At 38.3% G+C, this 23,623-nt stretch overlaps 2 protein-coding genes across 6 annotated transcripts in view; one reads left to right on the forward strand and one right to left on the reverse strand.

Annotated features, from left to right (window-relative positions):
• Positions 1–6,007, forward strand: part of lzts2a (leucine zipper, putative tumor suppressor 2a) — a 118,484-nt gene extending 112,477 nt beyond the window's left edge. For all 5 annotated transcript variants that reach the window (XM_007237744.4, XM_049481767.1, XM_049481766.1 and 2 more), the window contains one exon: positions 1,003–6,007. In XM_007237744.4, coding sequence (XP_007237806.3) covers positions 1,003–1,749 — 747 coding nt within the window. In that variant the 3' untranslated portion in view covers positions 1,750–6,007. The remainder of the gene's footprint in view (positions 1–1,002) is intronic.
• Positions 6,008–7,730: 1,723 nt separating this feature from the next.
• pdzd7a (PDZ domain containing 7a) overlaps positions 7,731–23,623 on the reverse strand; it is a 41,221-nt gene continuing 25,328 nt past the window's right edge. Inside the window, exons 14-16 of the mRNA XM_022684897.2 lie at positions 22,506–23,096; positions 19,446–19,546; positions 7,731–10,683 (exon numbers count right to left, since the gene is read on the reverse strand). Of these exons, the coding sequence (XP_022540618.1) occupies positions 10,534–10,683; positions 19,446–19,546; positions 22,506–23,096 (842 nt within the window). The 3' untranslated portion in view covers positions 7,731–10,533. The remainder of the gene's footprint in view (positions 10,684–19,445; positions 19,547–22,505; positions 23,097–23,623) is intronic.

Consider the following 23,623-nt stretch of genomic DNA (forward strand, 5'->3'; position numbering starts at 1 on the left):
TAATTCTTTGCAGTTACTTGAAAATTGCCAGTCTTTGCTTTCATTTCTGTGTTTTTGTGTATTTTCTGTGTATTTTGCTGCTAAAGACTTATGCTTCTTGAATCTTTTGTTTGCTTCTGCTTCTAGCAAACTTGCTGTGCCAAACTCAGAATCAAATAACTGAAGCAGAGGCAAAAGCGAGATTCAAGAAGTCTTTAGCAGCAAAATCCACAGAAAATCCACAAAAACACAGAAATGAAAGCAAAGATTGACATAATCCAAACTGAAAAAAATTTCAAGATATATAGTTTCAGCTAATGTTAGCTGTATTTGATAATTGTTGTTATGCCGAAATTTTCAACAAACCATAATCATTTATGGAGAGTACGAACGTGTTTAGTGTTAGCTAAGGGTGCTTGAAAGTGCTCGTTCTGCTAGTGGTTAATTATTAAACCTAGGACCAGTCCAGAGCACCCATCTATGGTCCTTTTGAAAATTTTCTGGGGTTTGCTTTAAGCGGAATCTGCTGTGCTCCAATGCAGGTATAGAAGCTATGTGCTCCCTGTGCCACGTGTAGGGTTGCGTGATTGGTTCATTTTGTTGTAACAAGACTGCTTTGTCTTGTAATGATGAAGAAAATTGGTGTGTGAAATTGAGCAGTCGTTCTACAGTTCAAAGTGGCTAAAGTTATTGTGTGTGAAAACAAACCAGCGAGTATGATCCTCTCCAACAAACAAGCCAAGGATCAGTCCTGACTGTGGACGCTTGTATTTAGGATTGTATTCGAGTGTGCAAAATAAGTGGTAGTCTGCTACTCACCTTTGTTTATTTAACACATTCAAATATTGAGGGTCACAATAGGTTTTGACTCCTGATATTTGTTCATGTGTTCAAAAGGGTCCATAGCCCATTTAGTTTCTTACCAAACTCTTCATTCAGCAAATGTCATGAATGTCAGGAATCTTCACCCTGCCAAATGAGGTCCGTCATATCTAAAAATAACAATTTTCTCTGTTTCTACAGGTCTGTCAGAAGTCTGGAGAGATTTCCCTGCTGAAGCAGCAGCTGAAGGATGTGCAGGCAGACCTGGGCCAGAAGGCGGCCGAGATTGTGGCTCTGAAGGCTCAACTGCGAGAGGCTCGCTCTGAGCTGCAGGCCAGCCAGGTGCGTTCGCAGGAAGCCCATGCAGCAGCCCGCACGCGTACGCTGGAGCTGGAGGTGTGTGAGAACGAGCTGCAGCGGCGTAAGAGTGAGGCCGAGCTGCTGCGAGAGAAACTGGGCCGTCTGGAGGAAGAGTCGAGCAGGTTGAGAGCTGTCCAGGCCACCCTGCCCTCCTCTAAGGGCCAGTGCATGAGCCTGCCTCTGCCTCTGTCCCACGGTCGCAGCCCCGCCTTCCGGGACGGAGAGGAGCAGCTGCTGGCGTACGAGAGCGATGAGGCTAAGGCTCAGCGGCAGAGCAGCGACGCGCTGCACACGGTCCGCCAGCAGGTGGAGAGACTGCGCGCTGAACTGCTGTTCGAGAGGAGACGCGGCCAGGACCAGCTGGAGTCCTTTGACGATGAGCGGCGCGTGTGGCAGGAGGAGAAGGACAAGGTGATCCGCTATCAGAAACAGCTGCAGCAGAACTACATCCAGATGTACCGGCGCAACCGCGAGCTGGAGCGGGTCATGAGGGAGCTGAGTCTGGAGCTGGAGAATAGGGACATGGAGGAGTACGACATGCGCAGCAATGAAATCCACTTCGAGGAGATCACGGCCACAGAAATCTAGCGCATCTTTCCCGATCCCACCCCACACGGACCCCTTAGATCAGGAGTGGCAGATACTGGAGAGATTAGCACTGTATCTCCTGTAACTCTTCTGAATTAAACCATCAGCTGAGTAGTAAGGCCTAGTGAATTGCGTGAATTCAGTACAGAGTGTTAAACAGGGGAAACACTCCAATCTCTCCAGGGCCAGAGGTTGAATTGCTCTCATAAGCCCCTTTTACACTCAAACTTTAACAAGAGTTTCAAACAACCTGTGCTTACCACACTCAAAACTCCCGTTACACTTATCATAAAATTCAACAACAAAAACACTTCTTATAAAGACCAACAGTACTTACATTTATTACGTTTTTTTCCCCATTTTTCTCTCAATTTGGCTAGGCCAGTTGTCCCACCCATTCAGCTGCCTTATATCCCCCATTACTAGTGATCCCAAAACACAAGGAGGGTGAAAACTAGCACATACCTCCTCCGATACACGAAAGTCAACCACCGCCTGTTTTTTTTTCGAGCTGCTGCTGGTGTGGGGAGAGAGATTGCCATCTACCCACCCAGAGAGAGCAAGGTCAATTGTGCTCTCTCAGGGCTATGGCAGCTGATGACAAGCTGCATGACCGGGATTCGAACCAGCGTTCTCCCGATCACAGTGGCACCGCTTTAGATTGCTGGACCACTTAGTGACCCAGTTGCCACATTTTTTTGAGTATCCCGAATACCAGTCCTTAAAAACTAAAATGTAGAAAAAGTTTAACTTTGCCAGACATGTTTTAGTTGCTGTGGCACAGAAGCAGCTAGACACACAGCAAGGGTACAGGTTTCCATTTTATTTTATTTTTTCTCCTGTATGGAATACACTAGGAATGCACCAGAAATTTATAAATACCAAATGCTGGACATTGTTTTCTGTAATTATTCAGTTTTTTTAGTCATTCGGACAAACGCTGAAAGTGATTTATTTTATTTAATTTTTTTTACCATTTTTGACTAAATAATTTGGGTTGTCGAATATTGGTGTCTTTATTACATTTTTATATACAGCTATGGAAGAAATATTTATTAAGAAACTATTTTCATAGGTATATGTTTGAGTAAAATGAACATAGTTGTTTTATACTATAAACTACTGACAACGTTTCTCCCAAATTCCTAATAAAAATGTTTACCTCTTTCATGTAATCAAGAGAAAGACAGATGGTCAATTTTATTTGGAATTTGGAAGAAACGTTGTCAGTAGTTTATAGAATAAAACAACAATGTTCATTTTACTCAAACATATACCTATAAATAGCAAAATCAGAGAAACTGATTATTTTGAAGTCTCTTCATTTTTTCCAGAGCTTTATGTGTGGACACAATAATGTTTTTATAAACGAAAAGAGGGAAATCCCTTGTTTTTTTTTTGTTTTGTTTTCTTTTCTTTTCTTTTCTTAATATCCAAATACATATTAACATAGCCCTAATTTACCAGGATTTCAACTTGTTCAGCTTGTGTTCACACTCAAAAAAAACTCCTTTTAAGTTACTGATTGCTGTTACATTCCTGAGTTCACATCTAAGTGTGAAAGGGGCTTCTGATTGTTCTCAATTTCTGGTGAGCTCCACTTGTTAAAGCATCAATCACCACAGCAAATGCAAAAAACAAGGAACCTGTTCCTGCACAGATGAAATACAGGCTAGACAGTGTTTTCAGCAGTGGTTCAACAGTATTTTTAAAAATCACTTTTTTTTTTAAGCATGTTGTTTTGCCGTGCCCGTACACTCATACTCAGGCTGAGGGTCAGGTTGGAGTGGGATGAACATCTGAAAGAGGGAACCGGTTGTGGGTGTGTCTGCATGAGATTTCCAGAATATGTTCTAAAATGGAAAGATGCTCTTCTGTCTGTTCTCTCTTGTCTCTTCTCGTCTCTGGTTCTCTCAGTCAGAATCCGCAGCTCTTCACGTCGTATAATGGACTCATATCACAGCTACGGCACTAATGGGAGACGAGCACCTGCACTAATGGATTTCTGTGTACCAGCATTAATATTGATGTCATGGAACTCTTAGAGTGGCGTGGTCAAGCCAGGGAGAACCCACAGTTACTTAGACTGCGAGTCAAGTCAGGACACTCGAGTGCTTTCTCTTCACTCACAAGTGGAGAAAACAAAACAAGCGTCTGAACTATTGTAGTGTCCTAATATTACCTTTGTCTTGCCGAGGCCCAGCACAGAGGTTCCTCCACTATCAGATACTAATCACTTTATCTAGAAGTACTATTTTTCTAAGTAGAATCTTTAAAATATTCAGCCAAATGATATTTTATGCCTGTTTTGGATTTTCCTCAGACCGTAATGTCATGCAGAATAGTGCGAAACGTTGCAGCACACACTCAAGTCATGTCAAGTGAATCGCATGTGTGCATGAATACAGTAGCATTCTGTCTGAAGGTCGTATATATAAATACGATATAGTCATCTCCGCGGAGACGGGATGTCTAGGTTTGACATCACACAGGTCACGCAACGCTGGGCAGAGCTACTGCTCTCACTAGTAGCATAGATAACGTATGCGTAAATATCATCTGCAGTTGTGAAATACTAATCATAAACAATATTTGGTCACAAAAGAAGGGAGATCTATATATCTATACACTATATATAAATATAACTTTGTTGTTTTTACAGAACAGATTCTTTAAATTAAATATGAATGGGATATTAAAAAATATATATCATGTATATTTTTATATATATATATACATCTATATAGAAATGGCACCTCAAGCTATTTTGTGGTAACACAGGAAACGTTGTGGGTTTAACAGATATATGTGTCTCATATCCTTTAACAAGTAATCCAGTGGAGGGATCGTTTGCCATCACCATTTGTAAGGTACATTTCAGTGACTGCTCACAGTTTTCATATAAACATTATGTGTAGTTTACAAATTTCACTTTACTATTGTGATTTTGATCATATTGGAAACACACCCAAATTTATCCCCTTGAAATAGTTTAGCTACAATGTTTGCAATATTTAAAAACATTAATTAAAACCTATAACAGATGTTCAGAACTATCACTACATTTTTATACATTGGCAGTTCGGAGTCAATGTCTCTGATAATAACAAACATGGGGAAATCCGTATTTAGCAGTTTTTGTGATATGGATACGCCTCCAATTAATTCTGATTGTACTCAGAAAGCTTGTATACAGCTTTATTTTGTCAGATTAACAGTTTCCGCTTAGCAGTGGATTTTCTGCTAATAGAAATGAATGGTTCATTAGTGATATACAGTACACTAGTATACCACATTATATATCATTGGCAACATGTTAAGTAACCACCTGGTATGCCTTTGCAATTATCTACGACAGCCTAGCCAAACAGCCAAACATCTGCAACAGCATAGCCTAGCCCATTATGGGGTTGCTTCAGGAAACTCAGTTTTCAAGTTAATTGTTATTAATATTTCATTGATATTAAAATGTAAATTATTTCTTGCCAATCAAATTAGCAGTGAAACAGTCATTGTGCTGAATCTTACAGCTCATAGCAACTGACCCTCCACTCAACTCAACTCTACCACTAGCATAGCTGCTTCACTTTCATCATGGTTATGACCTCAGTATGGTCTCTGTTCTGAACTGTTCTTAAAAGCTAAAAGACCAGCAGTATTAATCAGAATGTTCCTGTTTTTGCTAGTTTACTCTGAATTGCAGGTCTGGTCATTTTTTTTGCTTCAGTTTTGGTTGTCATCCTCTTACCATGAAACCTTCCATTCAGTGAATTCTTGTGTTCACCACAGTCTAAATGTAGCCCTGCATCCACACTGCCTGAGACCTGTGTTTTAGTTCACACACAGAAGCTCTGAAAACAGATGAGGAGAAATCGAGGTGCTTTTCTCATTCCGATCAGAGCATTCAGACTGTTAATCTCCTCGTCATACCGACATGAAGTCCTCCTTCATTCTCAATGTTTTATACTCTCCCTTCCAGTACTCAGATCACATGACCACGACTAAACACATGTAAATATTCCTAACATTGTATACAGCCACATATTCTAGTCTATATGCAGACAAAGGTGTAGCCACTGTGAATAGACCAAAGCAAAGTAACATTTGTTTTAATCCGTCTTTCTCCATGTCTTTCTTTCTGTCTGTCTTTTTTTCTTTGTCAGTCCACAGTGTTTGTAGTCACTCATGTATATTTCATGCTGTACATTTCTTGTAAAGAAACTGTGTTTTTAATTAAAAAAGTCACAAGTAAAAATGATTCTTGCTTATTTTTACCTATTTTTTACACCAATATAGCAGAGCCAACACATGCTAAAGTCAAGTCAAGTTATAAATATCAGGAATTTCGTGTTTACAAGGTGAGTACAACCACAAACTTGTATTTACGAAGTAGGAAACGCACTTTTTCTGTGAGCCACTGCTAATCAGCTGCGCTGCAGCAGTGTGCCTCTGACAGCAGTGAGATGCAGATGATTGGACGTAAGCAGGGGGGCTGTGTTATTGATTGATTAATTTGCATATTGTGATGTGTCCAGTACCGAAGTACACGGAAACATCATCCTCGCCTATAACACAGTTGAACCCCAGAGGGTAATGCAGAGGCAGAAATTACCACAATAAAACCTTTTTTAAAAGTTAGGAAATGTTTATAAAAATGTAAGCAGGATTGGTGTTTCACAACTTCAAAAGAACAGATTTCAGATACTAATGAAAAAATATATATGTTTAGTGCCTCTAACCTAGCTGACTGTTTAAATACCGATATCGTCCAAATCATGGACATGATGTCACCATTCACTTTCATTACGGCGTTTTGAATCTTGCGTGCGCTTGCGCAGTAGAGGCAAATTGGAGCCAGAACTGGCGCGGCAGAGGTGGAAGGCGGGGCCATGTGACTGCCCAAACCTCGCCCTCCCCCTCGTGAAATATTTTTATATCCGCCTCAATCACTCTCTGCGTTTCACCGTCATTTTCACCAAACAAGTTACTTAACTTAGCTAACCTGAGTTGGCTAACCCAGTTACACGAGGTAAAAAACCTAACCTGGATACTAAAATTAGGGAGAAGAACAAAGTATAAATACTAATGAACTAATGGAGGAAAATTATACACTTACCAAAAACAAACTGCAGAGACCGTTTTCCTGAGGGTCTGTTACAACAGTTCACTGCTGAACAAGCCCTTGCTTTACTTCAGAAATGTCCTTTTTAACAGTAAAATCCGAATGTCAGAAAAATCTGACTGTGAGCTCCGCGACTGAGACACAATGGCGGTGCACGTTCACGCTCTCAGGTGACCTGTCAATCAATTGACAATTCAATTTGCCCTCAGCTGTCAATCACTACATTGCCACACCCCTTTAAATATCACAGAATAACTCCTATAAAACGCATTAACTGTAAAGAAAAACACTGGGGGTTATTAAAACATGCGGCTTGCAGAATGTACAGAACCAAATTTCCAAAAAATAAAATCCTGGATGTGTAATTTTAGATGAAAGATTCCGCCATTTCTCATTCAGGTGAAAGGAAATAGGTGGGGTTAAAGGTTGTACTGGAGTCATCCACCAGAGAGCATAAGAGACGTAGTGGCTTCACTTTTTTAACCCCTGTCGTGCTGTACATATATATATATATATATACACAGTCTATTGTCCAAATAGGCAGCTTCAAGACAAAAAGAAGGACTAAACAAAACGGGTAACAGAAACGTGTAACACAGCCTTAGGATTATTGCTATTATTCTCTTGATAAAGCCAAAGTTTGGATTTTAGCCTAGCTAAGTTAACTTACCTGCTGTCCCTGTTCCTCACTCACCTTTGCTTTCTGGAGCATGCTGTTCGAAGTAGAAGGTGAGTCACAAAACCTGGAAATTTCAGCTAATAGCATTCGCTGATGGAGATGACCCTGACACCGCCCACAACCTGTCAAAACCACGCCCCTTAACAAACAAATCATTACTGAAAGAACACAGACAAGTAATAATATTTCAGTTTTTTATTATGCAATACTCACACAGGACTCCTGTAATAAAATCAGCTGTAAAAGCACTTGCCAAACACGTGCCCCTCCAGAACAACCGTGGAGCCTAATCATGTTTATTAGTGGAAAAACTCAGTACCTGTTCTTCCCCCTGTGAGCAGTTCAGATCCTGCTGCTCTACTGCACTGGTATAATGCACAGATGAAGGCTAAGGCACTCAGCAAAGATGTAACATAATCTCATAATGACCTAAAGTGTACAGCTTCGGAAACTCAGACCAAGACGGATAAAGCCTTGTGCATGCATTGTTGTGTATGAGTGAACTGTATGTGTCTGTAAGTCTCCTCACCACATGCGTTTAAAGCAAAGATGGCATTTTTAGGCCTAGAAAATGACAGCATAAGTGATTAATAATAATTATAATAATTTAAATCTGCATTTTATATATTGGAACCTTTGAAAATTTGTAAATGTTGATAAACTTTTGATAAACTTGAAATATCTATTAGCGTAATTTATACATTTATTTTTTAACAATGCTATTTTTGTGTTTTAAACTAGTTAAAATTATTATCAATTAAAACATAAAGTATAAAAAAAACATTTACCAGATGTTTCACATCTGGCCTAAATTTGCGTTTTGAACAAAATACTATTGAATTTGTGGATCTGATTTTTTTTATCTGCATTTTCTGATTCTGAAACATGTTTAAAATTCAATTCTATATACCAATATTGAATATAACATTTTAAAATCAGGTAAATTAATTAAAATATACAAAATGCAGATTCAAATACTTGTATCAGCTTTTCAGCTCTATAAATGTCCCACCCTGGTATTTTGTTTCAACAAAATCCTGGATGGGTTTGTTACTTTGGCCACGTGCTTTAAAGCATTGGCTCAAGAGACAAAAAAAAACAGAGAGACTGAAATAGGCTGTGATTTGTAATAATCTGCCAGACATTCACTAAATCAAGCCATCGAGTTTGACATAATACAGAGAATTAATCTGAATGTAAATCTGGAAACCTAGTTTAATCTCTGTTAGGCCTGGCAGCAGAGCTCCGGAACTCTTCACTCCCTCGCCGTGCCGGGATGAGTGCTGGTGTTATGACTTAGATTATCCCCATGCCAACATGCTTCTTATCACTCAGCGCTGGCCGGAGCATAAGCTACGACCAAATTTAGACATAAAGCTTCCCCATCTCATTTTTACTGAGATATTTAGAGTGAAGTCATGGAGAAGAAACATTATATGAGGCCTGAAGGAATGCTGCATTAGTAAGTTCAAGCAAATCTTGAACTCTTGAAAAAAAATAGTGAGAAAAAAAAAAATCTTAAAAAAAAATAGTGCACTTAGGCTGTGTTCAGACTGCAGGGAAATGGGATTAGTTGCCTAAATCAGATGTTTTGAGACAACTTTCCACACTGTTATTTGCAAGTGGTCAAGTTGGACGTGTGTTTTGGACATCACAAATATATCTATTGCAAAAAAAGTGATGCAAAAGACACGTGTCTGGAGTGAAATGCATCTGTACAAATCTGATTGTAATCACATTTCACCACATCCAAATGTGTTTTTTTCATTCCAAACTATAAAAAAACACAATCTGGATAAAATCTGATTTGGGCTGGCAGTCTGAACATAGCCTTATTGAAGCTGTATCTGTATCATAGGTCCCGCTTACACCGGTTTACACTGTTCACTTCATGTGACTAGTATCTGGATTGTATCCTGATCAGAATGTATCCACACATTTTGATCAGGTAGGTAATTATGTCTGGTGTTTTTTGGTTGTTAAATGTCTGTTATGCTGTGATCCATTTACCTCGAAATTCGTAGCTCGGAATGACATCACGACCAAATTGATGGCATTCATGTTAAGCATTCCAAATAATTTACACAATTTCAAAAAGCATTTAACTAAAGACTAAAAGGTGTTCACTGGAGCTGATTTAACACTTTACCTTTACTGGTGTTTTATTGTAAATCCATCCAAAATGTGTCCTACATTTTAATGTCCCAGGTTATCATTTTTCCTGATTTCCTGTAATACTGTTAATGTCCAGTACAAATTTCTAAGTAGGAAATATGACTTGTGGGGGTTTTCCAGTTGAAATTTCCAACTTGGAGATTCCAATTTGAAATATCAGAATTTAAATGACATACAAAGTTCAAATGTAACACAGCATTAGAGAGATGTTGCTCAAATGTGTTTTACAACACCTACTGAAATAACTGGAGTGACAAGACTTGTATCTGTCTTTTACGTGGCTTGGCTTTATCCAGATATAATCCTGATACTCTGGAGGATTGATAAAGATGGAATGGTATTGGGGTAGTTTACCACAGACAAACATCTGCCCACTGGCATTCTACAGGCCATCAGTTCTTTTTTTATTTTATTTTTTCCAGAATGTGCCATAATGATTGTCTGTGGAAACCGACCCTGAGCTACAGTTACAGACTAACAAGTGGAAAGATAATACAAGGTGTACAAATGATGAAATACAAAATACCTGGTTTGGTGTTACATACTGGCCAGGAGCACTCTATGGAAGCCCTGTCAGGAACCTCACCCTTGGGTACACTGGTTCAGCAAACTGATTAACTCTGTACACAATGGCAGCTTTGCTTCTTCTGTTCTTCTGGTTCTGTCCTATAGCTTTAGTGTTCTATACTGTAGGTTTCATATAGAATTTTCATGTTCTCCCTCCTTTCCTCTATAGGGAACCGCAGTCAGAACAAAGCTCTTGATGTCCAAATGTTCTACACAGTGAAGTAGAGGATATTTTCCCCCCTCAGTCTTTTGGATTTTTCGGAACTTTAACGACAAACTCCATCGGGTCTTTGGCCTTGTTGCTGAAAGCCCGTCTTATGGCATCCACTGCATGCTGATGAGTGACTCCCTGAAGGGATTCTCCATCAACCGACACAAGCTCAAATCCAGCCTACAGAGAGAGAAAGAGAGACACACAGAGAAAAAAGAGAGAGAGAGTGAGAGAGAGAGAGGGCCAAGTTGCGATTTGTTTTCACTCGCTTGTTCCACTGCTGCTCTTTTCTTCTGTTCTGACTGCACATGAATGGCTGCCTATTTCTGGCAGCACAGAAAGCGCATCTCAGAGGCACAACAGATGAATGCAGGATGAATGGCAGGTCAGACAGATGCTTCGGGCAGGAACCACTGTTCACTTCCTTTGTTCTCTTCCTTCAGTACCTGTGAATGAGCTCATCCAACCTGCCTCAGACGCCGTGCATGTGCATGTCCGTGTGTAAGCCAGAGACAGTGCTGCCAGGGAATTACATCACCTCCTGTTACACACCTCCGAACGCAAGTGTTTTACCTGCAACAACTGTAACCAATAGCAGACCCAGCACAGATGTAATGAACAACATGCTCACTAGGACACTTAATTGGGTAAAGTTAACAAATGTAATATATTTAATCAATTGCCATTTATTAAGTGCTAAGAATCTGTGGATGTACTGTTAATTGGCAGTTTGGGTATTTTTGTTTTAGGTCTGTTTGCAGTACCTTAACTTGCACGTTAACCAACAATGTTTGTGAAACTGTGCCCTATTTTGTAGTGGTGTCCAGAAACATAGTGTACTATAACAACCCCTCAACACACTGTAATATACAGCTTTGGAAAAACAAAATTTAGACCACTTCAGTTTCAGTTTCCCTGATTTTGCTATTTATAGGTATATTTTTGAGTAAAATGAACATTGTTGTTTTATTCTATAAACTATAGACAACATCTCTCCCAAATTCCGAATAAAAGTAAGAGCATTTATTTGCAGAAAATGAGAAATGGCTAAAATCCCCAAAAAAGATGCAGAGCTTTCAGACCTCAAATAATGCAAAGAAAACAAGTTCATATTATAAACTTGTTCAGAGTTCAGAAATCAATATTTGGTGGAATAACCCTGGTTTTTAATCACAGTTTTCATGCATCTTGTCATGTTCTCCACCTGTCTTACACACTGCTTTTGGATAACTTTATTCCACTCCTGGTGCAAAAGTTCAAGCAGTTCAGCTTGGTTTGATGGCTTGTGATCATCCATCTTCCTCTTGGTTATATTACATAGGTTTCAATTTGGTAAAGTGGTCTCTTTTTTTTCCAGAGCTGTATATAGTGTCCAAACTATGCTTGAGTTCTTTCATGCTTGGAAGTGTAATAATGAACAACGTGTGCAACGGTCCTTAAGGCTGGTTTATACTATTTTACTGGTTTATTTTATGTTACCTTTGGTGTATCCTGCACAAATGCCCTACGCAGTGGTGCATGTTTATTCTTGTGTGTCAATCTGCAGTTTAAACCGCAAATACGCTAAAGTGTGGGTGGGCATACAAGGCTCGACGGACCAATCATAGCTGCTCGCCCCCAAGACTTATGTAATGCATTGTATACTGATAGTCTCTTCTCCTCATAAAAGGGCCAATGCCGTTTTTGCCAGAAGCACGATACAAAGGCATTTCACACCTATAATTAATTTGTGAGTTAACAAGTTTTCCCATTTTTTCCCTTTTGTTTGTTTTTTTTTACTCAGGGAAAGCTCCAAGTGCATCAAACATATCATCACAACATATCATCACTGTCCTGTGAAAAACAAGTATCTCCATTTATGTCAGGAAAACTTTCCCTTACACTGTGCCAAAATTTCTCGATGAACGGACCAACAGAAATATTTCAAAATGACCTGAAATAAACTCATTTTACATTGACTTCCATTGAAAGTTTAGAAGGTTTTTTTTCTCTCCTGTAAAGTTGCTGTTTTGGAGATACTTCTTTTTCATTGGACAGCGAGGATATGAGGTCTGATTTGGTAACACTTTACAATGATGGTGAATTAATGAACAGTACTTATGACAGAATGTATCAACTAAGTATTAATTGTCACTAGATAAGACATTATTAACCATTATCTACATTTTTAATAATTAATGTCTTAACTCATTACTATTTATAACATTCATATGCATTCATATTTAGTTTAATAATATTTTTAATAGTGTCAATTAATAATTAATACATTACATAACCATTTAACAATGTTTATTAAGTACTGTTATTTGTGACCCTTGTTGTAAAGCGTTACCCGGACTTATTAGCGTTATCAGCATATCAGTGTTTTTTTTAAGTACAGTACAGAATAAATATACTTTTCTAAGCAAAAACTAAAACTTTAAATAGGCAGTATAAGTAAGCATACATAAATAAGTTATTAAGAAGTGTCAGATGACTTATTATTTTCCTTTCACTGTCTTCTAACAGTTATCGATAAAGCAATGCAGTTAAACAGCCTGTCCCTGCTCTCCATTCTGACCTGAACATCCAGCAGATGTATAAATCTGACCTGCTCTCTCAGTTTCTCCCCCTGAAACCTGCTCATTTACACCACAGAGAGGAGACCCATCATCACAATTAAACACACATGTGCAGAGGTTCTATTTAGAGCCCCTTACTTATGTTTCCTGAAGGGAAAATCTTATACAGTAATTAGCAACTAGACTTCTCTCATACAAACACCCAACCAAGAACCACCAAGGTGCTTCCCCTGCTGTCGCCTGGTACCAGGATGCATCTGTGTGGAAACGTCCTGTCAGCTATCCTCAGTGATTAGAGGTGTTTTCATAACTGCACTTCAGTCAGCTAGAACAAAAGAGCTCTGTCTCCACAGAGCAGCGGAATAAAAGCTTCTATAAAAAACCTTCAACTGCACAGCACTGCAGTGTCTCCTGACATACATACGAATAACCAGAATTTTATTATGATGCAAATTTTACTTTTTCACTCTCACAACTTTAGAACATCCATGTCATTTTTATAGTAATATCAGAGTTCAGCATAGGTATTTTTTAACAGTAAATCATCCCAGTAATAATTCAATTGTCATTATTGTCATTCTAATAAAATTATGCCACAAATATAATGATAACTCAGTAGAATAATCATATATTTACACCTCACTTCTAAACAGTGCTATACATTTTATTATTAAAATTATTTACACACAGACAATTCAAAAATAAAAATGTTTAAATAGTGGAGGGGTAACTTTAAAAATAAGTATAATTTTAACAGATGTTTCTTTAAATTGTGTTAAATGTTTTTCAACAAATAGATCAATAGAAATCCTCGAACATTGCTCACATTAATGTGTAAACAGTACTGTATATCAATTACTGAACTGTAAAGGATTTTAATTCAGATAATAAAGCATTATTTTTCATCTTATTTGTCTCTGCTTTAGAAATTGCCACAGTTCTCGTTTGAGTTTAGTCATGACACAAATTTCAGCATGTTTGGATTCACTTACCCAAAAAGCTAAAGCTCAAATAAAGCACTTAAGCAGAGTCAAAACCATTAAGCGAAATGCAGCCATCAAGTGTAATCTGATTTACTCCTTTAATGGCCATTTAAGAGGCAGAGATTTGGTTAGCCCCCCTGGGTCTCTATCCACACTGCCATTACACAGTACTTACAGCAACAACTCTGTGTTTACGGTTTCACCAACAGGAAACATTTGACGCATCATGAAAGAGAAAATCTGGATGAGGACCGTTGAGCAGCTAGAATCCTACATTATACAAGCATGTTGACATTAATTTCCCAAAACTCAGTTTTTATATTAGTTAATATGTTTCATGAAATTGTAAAATGTCTCACTTTTACAATTTTGATATGTCGCAACTTTTTTGGAAGTCTTACAGGTTAAATTTCCAGTGTAGGTTCAGTTTACCGTGCTGTACAAGCCTGTGTGTGTGCATGTATGTATGTGTATGTGTGTGTATGTGTGTGTGTGTGTGTGTGTGTGTGTGTGTGTGTTGGGAACAGGAAGAGATGCTTTTAGCCAGCAGTAGAACCAGCAATCCACTGTGACTGTTTTCATGATATTGTATAGTATCTGATGTCTTAATTAAAACTAAGCCAGCTAATTACACTTGAGTCATCTCCCTCAGGATAGAGTGGGAGGGGGAGAGAGAGAGAGAGATACAGAGAGAAAGGTGTTCCTGAAGTGACATCAAAGAGAAGGAGAAAAGCTCAGGGAAAGAGGTTAAATAAGGAGGAGTGCTGCTCTCTCTGCACACAGTGTGCCTGGCAGCATTTTTTACGGTAACTTAACCCTTTAACAGTCACAATAAGAAATGCATTTGCAGAATGCTAAGTACTCTTCAGTTACGCTTAGCTATGGCAGCAGAGATAATGAGTATGCTAGCTGATTCCTTATTATGTTAAGTGTAATTGGCTTTAGAACTATGGTTTTCTATGTATTTTTGACATATAAGAAATAAATTGTATAATTATAAGGTGGTATAGAACATGAAATACAATGTTTTACTCCTATGTCAAATTGCCAAGGGGCTTAAGAAAAATCTCACTAAAGTTGCATCATGCCAATACCCTTCCAATTGTTTCTGAGCTTTGATACACCTTAATGACACTGCCACACAGTGGATACAATCAGCAAAACACAAAACTGTTCAATGAGAGGAATAAGGATGGATAAAGTATATACAGTACCTTCAGATCTCACACGCTATAAATTCACAGCCCCAAAAACGATGAGAGCTTCTAACCACAGCGCTAGCAGGACGTAAATGCCACCTGGCAGCGTTACACTGAGGAACCCTGAATGTTCTAGTAAGCCAGGGCAATATTAGCTAGCAGTTCATCCCTTGTAGCTTGTTTTATCACAGTAAACAAGCAGACTATAGTCTGATATACTCACATCTAAATGGCAAAAGAGTGAGCACTTAGCGTGGTTAGCAGCTAATGTTAATATTGCTCCAGCCTCGGTGCTGTAAAACTAAACTTGAACTCCTGTATAATGCTGTATTCAGCGGAGTGGCTTTACTGCTCCTTACAACCTGACTGGTAAAATTCATACCCAAGGTGCACCAGATTATAAAACGCACTGACGATTATCCAAAACAAACGGCAACAAAAGTATCTTTGCATTGTTATTACACAGCCCTTGTTACTGCTGGACCTCTCCCAGCCTTCTGTGTTCATAACAAATGTGATAAAAAGTTTAGGCCTGCAGACCCTAAAGGTGTGGCAGGAGCCAGTTGAGGCTGGCCTGTGTCTGCTGCATTGATAACACACTTATCAGCAGGACGTGAGATGCAGGAAGTGTGTTAAGATTGAGGTCCAACAATTCACACTTCCCCTGCACTCAGACACAGGGACAGCTGCAGAGTGCGGGCCAGATAGCAGCTCTGGAGGGTTCATTACATGATATGGCCTCAAGGTGTGACATCCAGCAATGTATCTGCTATGTGTTAAAACACTCACTCGTATATGTACACACACATTTTTACATTGTAGATATAATTCTGAAGACAATACAGCTATACAGGAACACATGCAGAATTATTTAGTACATTTTATACTTTAGATTCTTCATTTGGTTTAGATTTGATGACACATTTGCACACTTTTAGTATTTTCTCAGTGTCTTCATGAGGTAGAATCACCTGGTATAGTCCTATCAGCATCTCGAAGGAGTTCCTGGAAGTGCTGAACAATAGCTGCTGCTTTTCCTTCACACTGTGAAGTTCCAGCTCATCCTAAATCATCATATCAGTTGGGTTTAGGTCAGGAGATTGTGAAGTCTATGTAATTCCATATGTGCCCCTTAATTGTTTTTTATGTCTTTAATATATATCTACAATGTAGAAAATAAATTAAATAAAGAAATAAACATTCAATGAGAAGGTGTTGTCCAAACCTTTGACTGGTACTTTATGTTACTGACTTTCTGACTAGGAGTGCACTAGCTTTGCATGCCTCTTTATATTTAATCTTTTCCTCAGGTCCTGATGCATGCTAGTGGTGAGAACAGCAGGTGAAAACTGGACAACATGAAGCTGGACACTGGATCTTCTAAGTGAGTGCAACATGAGTCTCTCAGAACAGAGCAGGGAAGTGCCGTCACCTGATAGGCTGCCATCAAAGCAAAGATACACACACACACACACACAGGCGCTTGGGATTCCGTAGGTTTGACCTAGCTTCCAGGGTCATTGTGGTGGCGCTGCTGGTATCAGATACCTTTAGTAACCTTTAGTAACTTCCAGTGACCTTAACCCAAGCTCCCAGATTAACTTTACTTATAGATAATGACAGCTAATAGGTTGTTAATATCATGGCACCATGGCATGGTATGATTGTGTTGAATCAATTTCACATTGACCCTGTTTACACAGAGTCACTTCAAATTATAGAATTTTAGCCAGATGCATTTACACTTGGTAGCCAAATGTGTCTCTAGTTTGTCAGACTGAAATCCGACTGCTGTGTAGGACAGAATATGCTTTAAATGCATCTTGAGTTTGTTTACCCCTGCATTTTTGTGTTGCTTGGCCTTATCTGGATATAAACCTGATACCCAAGATACATGAATTGACCAGGTGTAAAGAGGATCAGTGATATATAAACATGTAGAAAGGTCAACAGGTTTATTAGTTGAAAAAAAAATAAAATAAAATAAAAAGGACTGGCCAAAAGAAGGGAGAAGGTTATAAGAAGTTTTTACAGTGTGGAACATAATTTTAGTCCAGGGGAAATGAGGAGCTCACAATCAAATCTAGAAGGACCAAGAGAACTGCTCAAATGCTGGTAGGAAAGGCAAATGAAGTATGAATACTGAATGACTGCATTATCTACTATGAGTACCATGAGTCAAGAGTGGTGGTGAATATTTTAAAATAACATTTATTTATTTTTTATTTTGATTGTTATGAACTTCATTATTCATTTTATAATTTCTTATTATTTTTATCATTTAATTTCACTTACTTGTACTATTATTATTTTTCTTTATTTTATATTTTACAAATTCTTTACTTTTTTGTGTTCATTTTATGGTCATTTTATTTAGAATTTTCTTTTTTTTATACATATATTTTATTCATCTATATTACATGAATGTATTTAAAAATTGTATTTATTTTATTTATTATTATATATATTTTTCTAATTACTCATCTAATGTTTTCAATCCCTTTTAAACTGTAAATACACCCCCAATGTATTCCAGAGTAAAAATAAAGGTTGATTGATTGTTTGACATTTTCATACATTTTCAGTGTTGTTTGTTCAAACATGATCGTTACAGAAACATCATATGGCCATATAACTTTTTAAAAAGCCAGATGGGTGAATGAAGCCAAAACTGTCTTTTTGGAAACAACAAGAAAAGGCATTTTATGAAGGGAGAATCTTGCCAGCTGTGAAGCATGGGGACGGCTGTATAATGCTTTGTGGCTGTGTTGCCACCAGTGGCATTGGCAATATTACACAGGTGGAGGGAGAGTAGAATGTCTTCCACAAATTACCGGATACTTAAACAGGATAATTTGAAACATACTAAAACATCAAAATCAATATAGACTACATAAAGACACTCAACTTTAAAAGAGCCATCTGAGCCTCCTCACTCAAACAACAATATTAATATCTCAAAACTAAGTCAGAAAAGTCAGAAAAAATCCAAATAAAATAACTGAAAAAAACTTTCAAATGGTGTCCACATTTTTGCACACTCCACACTAAAGATTAAAGATACATTTTATGGTATTAAAAACACTGTCATCTGGCCAAGCTTTGCATACAACAGCATTATATACCCAGTATATTTTAGAAACAGTAGTACACAAGGATGTGTGCAAAGCGTTTTAGAGAAAGTCTATCATCTCAGCATCCTTGGATAGAAAAAAAGCTATTGCTTGGAGGACCTGTCACACTGCAGTACATTATGTGGCCTGGTCAGTGTAAGCTCATCAATCATGGACAAGCTGTGCCACTTAAGCTTAGGAAAATGCGTCTGAGCTCAGCTCACATGTCACTGAGTGGCACTAATAACCACAACAGCCGTCATCTCAACAGAAAGTCAAAAGGCCATTACTGAACTCATCAGCGTACAGCTCAGGTCTTTTCTGTCAAGTTTGAGGTATTTGTTCTTTTAAAGCAAATTCATTCAGCGAGGAGAGAATAAAAACATTACATAATCTGACAGAAAGTCTGATAAGGTGTCAATGAAATGAAACATACCAACATATCACCATCCAAAACATCCATATAGTTAAATGTATATTATATAAACTTGTGTTGTACACTCAGATTAAATTTTCATGGAATATAAAGGACGCTGACCTGCAGGATGTATGTATGGGGCCACTTGCATTGAATGTGGATGTGATTTCTGTCAGAGTTGCTTGTCTATTCACATATTCACATGTTCACTGCAGAGCCTAATAATACTTCTGTACCACTCGTACCAGCACAGCATACATTAACACTTTCACTGGTCACTGTTATGGTGATGGTCTATCACCCAAATGAGATCTGGTTAGTGATGGCCTTATGGTCATCTTATTTTACATCACGGCAGATGGCAAACACTGATAAATTCTATATAAATGTAATACACGTGCAAATGAACTGGAAAATCAGTGGGTTACTGCTATATACTTTTGAATAAAAAAAAAAACATTCTATTTTTTTTTTTTTTTTTAGCTTTGAGTGAAAGTCTTACTAAAGAGGAGCAAACTGAGAGATGACACCCATATCAGGTTGATGCAGCTCAGAAGCAGGCGCCATATAGTGCAATGTGATAGTCTCATTAGGGCCAGTGGTGCGTGTTGTAGCTGCTGTATACTCTTTGCATGCAGATGAGATAGTAAATGAAGTGGGCCCAGTACCTTCAGCACCTCACTAGTGGAGGCAGCTCCTCCTGGAAATATCTTCTCAATCTTTACCGCCGGCTGAACCTTGGACTCCATCCCGCCTGAGATGCTGATACCTGCCAAAAGCAGAAAGAGAGGGGAACACACTGCATGACAGTTCTTCAATATGAAAATTCTTTTCAAAACACACCAGTCAATTTTAGGGTCAATATCAATATATTATGCCTGTTGTGTTTGCAGCATAGTTTTATATAAACACTAGGTAACAGTACATGATACATTATTACAAAGACACTTTTAGTACATTTTATACTTTTTTATAGAGGGGGTGGGATTTTTGCCATGTCCGAAATGTTACCTGACAAGACAATGTTATTATAAATTGTGATAACCACTTCTTTATTAAAGGAATCTATACTATAAGTGACATCACAACCTTCATACAGTGTTATTTCTAATGTTCAGCAATTAATCATATTAATTTCACTTAATATTTCATATGATGTCTTCATACCTAGCAGAGGTACATCTTAATCTGTTAAATCAAGTTAATTAAAATATACAAAATGTATATTTGAAACAGAACAAGGTCACCATGAACACTTCATCATGTTCCAAACTCTAGATCAATGATCAATTTTTTTTTTTACAAAAGACAAATTTTCGCCAGTTGTCCAGCTTGCCAAGACAGGGTGGACGCATGCATGCAGGTGAAATTAAAAAGTGATTAAGCTGGAACATTAAGATTTCTGTGTAGTCTAAAAGCTTATAAACATAAACATAATGGATAGTCACAACAATTAAATCTTAAAAAAATTAAAAGTCGTGTAAGATTTGAGGGAAAAAAGGCAGTGTTTTGATAATGACCCTTTAATGCTCTTTACCATCACCCAGATAGATGTTCCAGTGCATTCCTAAATTTATCCCAACTTACAATTAAATGCTCACTACAGCAGAATTTAAATGTGTGCAGAAAATGGAGATTTTGAATCCAAGCCATCTGTATTTGGAAGCGTGTTTGATCCCTTCATTTCCAGGGATTGTACAAAAACTGCTCTGATTGCAAGGCTGAGCTGCTTAGAGTAAATAATACAATGCAGCAGGAAAGTAATGACTGCCTGCTTCTGTTCTGCATAGTAGAGTACCGCTGTGAAGCAGAGCAGCGTTTCCTTATTGGAGGAGATTATGTTTCATTGAGGCTTTCTCATAATGACATCCGTCTACTGGCTGTCCATAGCAGCAGCAGACCTCACAATGTTGGCCCACATTTTGCGGCTGGGTCACATTAACGACTGTAAATGTGGGTTGACAAGAGCACCCAGTGACATGACATGACAAGCTTCATTTTAAAAGCTGATGTATTTACATTTTAGAAGATATGTAATATGATGAAAACCCTTTCGACTTTTTCATCCCATTCATTGTATTGGAATAAGCTGCAAGATGCTGATTGCGCAGGGTGATTCACTGACCTCTAGCGGTGAACCTGAGTATTGTAGCTGTGCAGTTGTTTCAGTAAAGAATTACTTTATGATATTCCCAGTAGGAAGATACATTTACGAGGAATTTTAGTAATAATACCTGTACACCTATATGTTCAAACAGCCAATGTGTGTCAGCAGTGCACTGTAGAAACAGACCAGCAGATTCAGGTACCGTATTTTTCTGCACTATAAGGCACACTTAAAATCCTTTAATTTTTCCAAAAATCGTCAGTGTGCCTTATAATCCGGTGTTTGCCTTATGTCTAAATTTTACCAGTCAGGTTGTAAGAAGCAGTAAAGCCATTTCGCTGACAGGAAATGCTTACAAAAGCGTTTCAGTTTAGCATTACCCACCTACTACGCTAAGCGCTAGCTCTTTGGCCATTCAAAGGTGGGTATTTTCAGCCTGTAGCCTGCTGCTAACCTCGGCTAGAGCAGCATTAGCTTTACCCACTAACTGCGCTAGCAGTTAGCCGCTAATGCTAATGCTCTAACTAATGGAAATCTGGAAAACTAAGCTTACTGCGCCTTATGTACGAAAATAGACCAGAAAATAGATGTTTATTGATAGTGTGCCTTATAATCCGGTGTGCCTCATAGTGCAAAAAATATGGTAATATTCTCATTAACTATCAAAAGATTAATTTTAAACCTGTTTTCTATTCAATCCCTGTTCACATGAACTGCCTCTATCGCTAGCAATGCCTACAACACTCAAAGGTTGTGAATTAGCACATGCCTCCTCTGACACATTTGAAGTTGGCCACAGTTATTTTCAAACTGCCACAGAGTAGCATCACTAGGCAGAGAACAAACTGTCAAAAAAACACTGAAAACCAAAATCACACCAAAAGAGAAAATGACAACAATATGCAAATACATTATGCAACCACCAAATGGACCACCAAATCAAGCAGCTATAAATGAAATTATGGCAGAAATTGACTAATTTGCAAGTCAAAACATGCTTTAAAATTAAATGATTCAAATGAGTCAAATTATGATTCTAAAATTGACAGACTATTTTAAGCATCAGAAATGATGAGAAAAAAGACAGATGCTTTACCCAATAAACTTTAAATATGATCTTTGTACTAAGCTCAACCTTAGCTCTTATGTACAAACACCACACTATCAAACAAGCTAGAAATATAACTGTAACTACAATTACTATTACTGTACCAATATTACTATAATTTTATTCTGATCTCTTGAGCATATGTGTCTGCATTTCCCTAATGTATTTGCTTGCTAACACACAAGATTATCTAAATTAGACATTGCCATAAGACACAATTAAGCTATAGAAATTCTGAACTTGCAGTGACCTACAGCTGCTGCAACAACTGTAATTTAAAAAAATATAAAAAAGGGAATGAATGGCTATTGGTTGTGGAATGCATGCCACAAAACACTGAGGCCCCACAGAATTATACTGTACTAATAAAATGCTTTGGCATAGTTTGTTATTTACTGAAATTTGAAATTGCTTCTGCTTGATTGGAATAAATAAAAAATGCAGCCAAAGCTTTATCAGCTGTTGTTTGATCATACAGTTTGACTTTCCTTAAAAACACTTATGCAGACTCACCCAGAGACTGTTTGGTCTTGGAGATGGAGACGGTGGTCAGCTCATACTCAATCCCTGATAGGCTGTCTTGCTCATTTGCAGAAAACCCAGTGTGTCCATTCACCTGCTCTCTGCCCACAGTGTTCTGTGCAGTGTCTGTCCCAAACACTTGTGTTAGTGGCATTCTGCTTCGCCTGTGTGCGCTCATCACTGTGTATTTAGCTTCTTTTCCATTTGCAGTTTTGCCATGGCCGTTCCTGTAAGGTGACCTGCCCCGCTCCTGTGTGGTTTCACCCCTATAGGAGTTCACCTCATAGTGTGCAGTCCTGGGTGAACCATTGCTCTGTCTTTGTGGGGAGCGCCCATGGCGCTCTGTGCCGTGAGGGGACTCGCTGAGCAGCCAGTTGGGCCGAGAGGGGCTTAAGGAGTGCGGCCGGAGAGAGCCTGAGATGTAGCTGTCCACTGGTACATCCAGCAGAGGAGTGAAGGCCCGAGGCGGGGGCAGACGGCCTGTGGGGAGAGTAGCCAGTCTCAGGCGCTCCAGCTCCTCTACTAACTGACGATCTCGCTCCACATCCTGAACAGGCTGCAGCTGGAAACCTCCTCTGTAGTCTAAGGTGGGACAGAACCAGCAAAGTGAGCTTCCATCCTTGATAGGATTGCAAATATACAATACTACACTACAGTTCATAAGTTTTGACATATGATTTAACCCAATAAATCATATGCAGCAACTATTATGAATAATCTGTTAAACCTCTAGCTACACATAATTCTATTGTAGGGTTTAGAATACTTTTAACTATGACATGCAATGTAGTTATGGGAATAAATAATTATTAAAGTATTAAAGTATTGGAGATACAAAGTGTTTAAAGGGTCAATCAGTTCTCAATGTAGTTCTTAAGGACCTCCTTGGAGTTCCTCAGATGGTTTATATTTCTACTCTTTTTCTGCTCCATAATTTACCATGTATTACTTTTTGTAGCTGGTAAATGCACAGTAGCGTATTACATTACACAGATTTTATTAGTAAGATGTTTTTTTTTATTTAAACATAACTTTGCATGTGAGCCAACAGTTTGTTTCCATTCTATTCTCACATAAACAGCACTGTTTCATAGTCATAAGCTTTATTT

This window comes from Astyanax mexicanus, chromosome 7 (genome assembly GCF_023375975.1).
Source record: "Astyanax mexicanus isolate ESR-SI-001 chromosome 7, AstMex3_surface, whole genome shotgun sequence".
NCBI lineage: Eukaryota > Metazoa > Chordata > Actinopteri > Characiformes > Acestrorhamphidae > Astyanax > Astyanax mexicanus.